This window comes from Ochlerotatus camptorhynchus, unplaced genomic scaffold (genome assembly GCF_037179485.1).
Source record: "Ochlerotatus camptorhynchus isolate MF236.1 unplaced genomic scaffold, CSIRO-AGI_Acam_v1.1 ptg000413l, whole genome shotgun sequence".
Classification (NCBI taxonomy): domain Eukaryota; kingdom Metazoa; phylum Arthropoda; class Insecta; order Diptera; family Culicidae; genus Ochlerotatus; species Ochlerotatus camptorhynchus.
The window spans coordinates 127367-130520 of NW_027040899.1; the positions used below are offsets into that span (position 1 = coordinate 127367).

Here is a 3154-nt window from a genome sequence, read left to right on the forward strand (position 1 = left end):
TTGGCGATTTTATACGAGATTTCGCCTGCTCTGAACTTAGTGTTCTTAATGCACTTCCACAGTTATTAGTTCAAAGTATTCTATGCAAATGATTGCATGAGTTTAAATATTGTTTGACAAGCATAATAATTCTCTTTGTTCAGGGAAGTCGTGAAAATCGAACCTGCCGCCTACACAAGTTTTATAACAGTTTATCTAACCTTTGTTTTACTGGTTTTGGTAGTAAAGAAGCTCACTCAACATAATTGAATGGATATGTGTTAGTTGTTCATACCGTGATTTTACTGACTAAAGCTTGAGTCATTTAATATATAGACGCAAAAAAAAAACGGATGTATCTTGGAACCATATTTTTTTTTCTATGATTTGTTTTCCATCGATCTTGTTTTCCGTACTGAGTACCAATGCTACCGACGCCAGGAAGGTAGCTCCCACACCTGAACCCTACCTATCGACCCATCAACTCATGAACCAGGGACCAACGGCTTTACTTCTCTTGCGAAAGAAGGTGTGATCAGAGATTTTATGCCTCAGAAAATCCCGGCGGTGCCGACTGGGATTGAACGTATACCTTTTGGGGTCAGAGGTAATGAAATAAAAATGTCGAGCACTCAAAATGAAGGTCATTTATTGCACTTTAAAGGAACAATAGCAAAACAAATTATTCCGATTTGGTTGTGATGAAATCTCGAACATTTCTTCGAATACCACTCATCATATTTTGTGTCCTGTTGGCTAACCTGAGTGGCCGTTTTCTTCCATCATCTCTTCATCTCTGTCGCATCCCGAGCCACCTTTCCACTCTTCTTCAACTTCTGTTTGACAGTTGCCCAATATTTCTCAATTGGGCGGAATTGAGGGTAGTGGTGGGATTGATGTCCTTTTCGAAGAAATCTACCCCGTTGTCTCGATACAGTTGTAGAACTTATCCACTTTAGTGGCAGCTTGCCAAATCAGGCCAAACCGGGTCCATTGTGAGCCTTAATGTACGGAAGAATACTTTTTTTTTCAGGCACTGCTGTGATGTTTCGAAATCTGGCGCGTATTTAGTAATATATGGAAATATGCATTTATGATTGATTTATAATCCGATGGATCTCAACAAATTCTGCCTCTGAAAAAGAGCCGGTTTGTTCACTCGCGGTAATCGAAAAAATCTTCCGCGTTGTTTTTACAATCGAACAAGATATTTTGAATCACATGTGAAGTTTTTCATTTGCACCGAATTTTTGCCTGACACCTCATTTGCGTGGAGGCTATTTGGGCATTTTGGACCCGATTGGGAATCGTTTGAGCATTGTGGAACAAAAATTATAAATTTTGCTGAGTATAGTGGACAGTTATCCATCATTTTTTTTAAATGTGTGGACCATGTACATTTGCCAATCCACCTCTCCCCCTTAAACTGTCCACAAGGTATATGGACAGCTCCAAAGAACTTGGATAAAGGGAATGATTCTATAAATTCTTGACTCTTACATCAGTTTCGTAACAATATGCGGGATTTAATTTAAATGTAATTGTGTACTGATTTCGAAGATCTGCAATAATTGATAATTAAATAAATAATGTTGAAACATACAGTGTTGATGATGCGTAAAGTTTATTTCATTTCAGGTTACGGTTTACACTCCAGTTATCGTTTTGATGAATCTTCTCACTGACGGCTGCCCGAGATGTGTATAAACAGCTGGCAAGGGTCCACCGCAATCCGTTGATCCCCACGAAACCAGACCGATTTGGCGGCCACCGGAAACCAAAGGGCCACCGCTATCGCCATTGCAAGAATCACGTCCCTGTTGGCCGGCACATATCATGCTACAAATAATCAAACAGCAGTTATAATCACACAATCTTTCAAAACGGCATACCAATCGCTTACTTATTCGTTATCAGACTTGTACCCCAATAACTAGCACACGCGCTTCTAGACACTATCGGGATATCAACAGCATGTAGCTCCGTGGGTAGTCCGTTATCAACCAGCTATTAGGGTAACAATGAAAATAGTTGAAAATATTTCTTTTATCGATTAACCTAACGTGATTACCGTTCTACCCCACCCTGTGACTAGACTTCGGACTCCTGCGAATGGTTCATAGCCTTGCGGTACCAATAGAATAGGTCTCACATTCAGACCGACAAGTGCTGTGGACGTGCGCAGGACAGCCACATCGTTGTCAAACATAGAAGGATTGTATTGAGGGTGGATCACAATTTGTGACACATTGAAAATTTTTCCACCAGACTGTCGATCACCAGTTCCGGCGCGCAATGAAATCTACGAGAAAAACAAAATCTGTTAGGTATCACTTCGTGCCACTCACTTATGATGCAAACTTACTGTACGCACTTCTCGCTGAGGGAAGACACAATGCGCTGCCGACAAAGCCCAGTGCATGGAGATAACCGAGGCACCACAAATATGATTGTCGTGGCTTCTCAATGACAGCTGATATGGGTAATTGGTTACATCTACTTTATGGCCACCGATAATTTTCTCCAATCCAGGAACTCTATTCGATTGATTTAAAGCAAACAATTTTGCAGCATATGGAATAATCTGCTTCGCCTGCCATGCTTCTTCCGTTGAATCTACGGTGGAAAATAGCGTTTGAAATATTTACGTCACCCGGGCTCAATTATATTCTAGCCAATTTTACCAGCATGCACAGCAACGGCTGCCAAGACCACTAAAGCAAACGTTGAAACTTTCATTACACAATCTTCCCTCAACGGCAGCGATAAACGGAATGTTTACTGCTACGAAAACACCAAACTTTTATATGGCACTTTCGGCTGCACCAAAAAAGACCCAGTGCCGAACAGTAGATGGGTATGATGACACCATCCGAGCTTCCTTAGACTGTTCTATATCTTCGAGATTTTTGGCACCATTCAATCATAGTCACACATCACATCAACGATTTGTTGAAGACATACCGATACAGTCGATTGGTTGTCACTAGTTATCATTTTGTTTTCTGTCTACGGTAGTCTATCAGGCGACGCTAAACATGTTGTACAAACAGTAGTCCAACGGATGCCATATCTTTCTCATTGAGTCATCAGTACATTCGGAACTGCATTTATCTGCTTCAGTCATGGTTAAGGTATTAGGAACTTCCGATGCTCGAAAGCGTAATGGCATTGG

General features: G+C 41.0%; 1 protein-coding gene across 1 annotated transcript; it reads right to left on the reverse strand.

The window, feature by feature from the left end:
* Positions 1 to 1582: 1582 nt before the first annotated feature.
* On the reverse strand, positions 1583 to 2771 carry LOC135710995 (trypsin alpha-3-like). Its single transcript, XM_065233733.1, has 5 exons — positions 2664 to 2771; positions 2345 to 2595; positions 2051 to 2281; positions 1883 to 1986; positions 1583 to 1818 (listed from the first exon to the last, which is right to left on the reverse strand). Exons 1-5 carry the CDS (start codon positions 2716 to 2718, stop codon positions 1626 to 1628), a joined length of 834 nt encoding a protein of 277 aa, XP_065089805.1. The 5' UTR covers positions 2719 to 2771; the 3' UTR covers positions 1583 to 1625.
* Positions 2772 to 3154: the final 383 nt, after the last annotated feature.

What these genes read in the sequence shown, in the direction of transcription:
- LOC135710995 (XM_065233733.1), bottom strand. Translation starts at nt 2,718, where the DNA reads ATGAAAGTTTCAACGTTTGCTTTAGTGGTCTTGGCAGCCGTTGCTGTG. An exon ending in CTCAGCGAGAAGTGCGTACA is followed by an intron (nt 2,282 to 2,344) that starts GTAAGTTTGCAT and finishes TTTTTCTCGTAG; the next exon opens with ATTTCATTGCGCGCCGGAAC. An exon ending in ACAAGTCTGATAACGAATAA is followed by an intron (nt 1,819 to 1,882) that starts GTAAGCGATTGG and finishes GATTATTTGTAG; the next exon opens with CATGATATGTGCCGGCCAAC.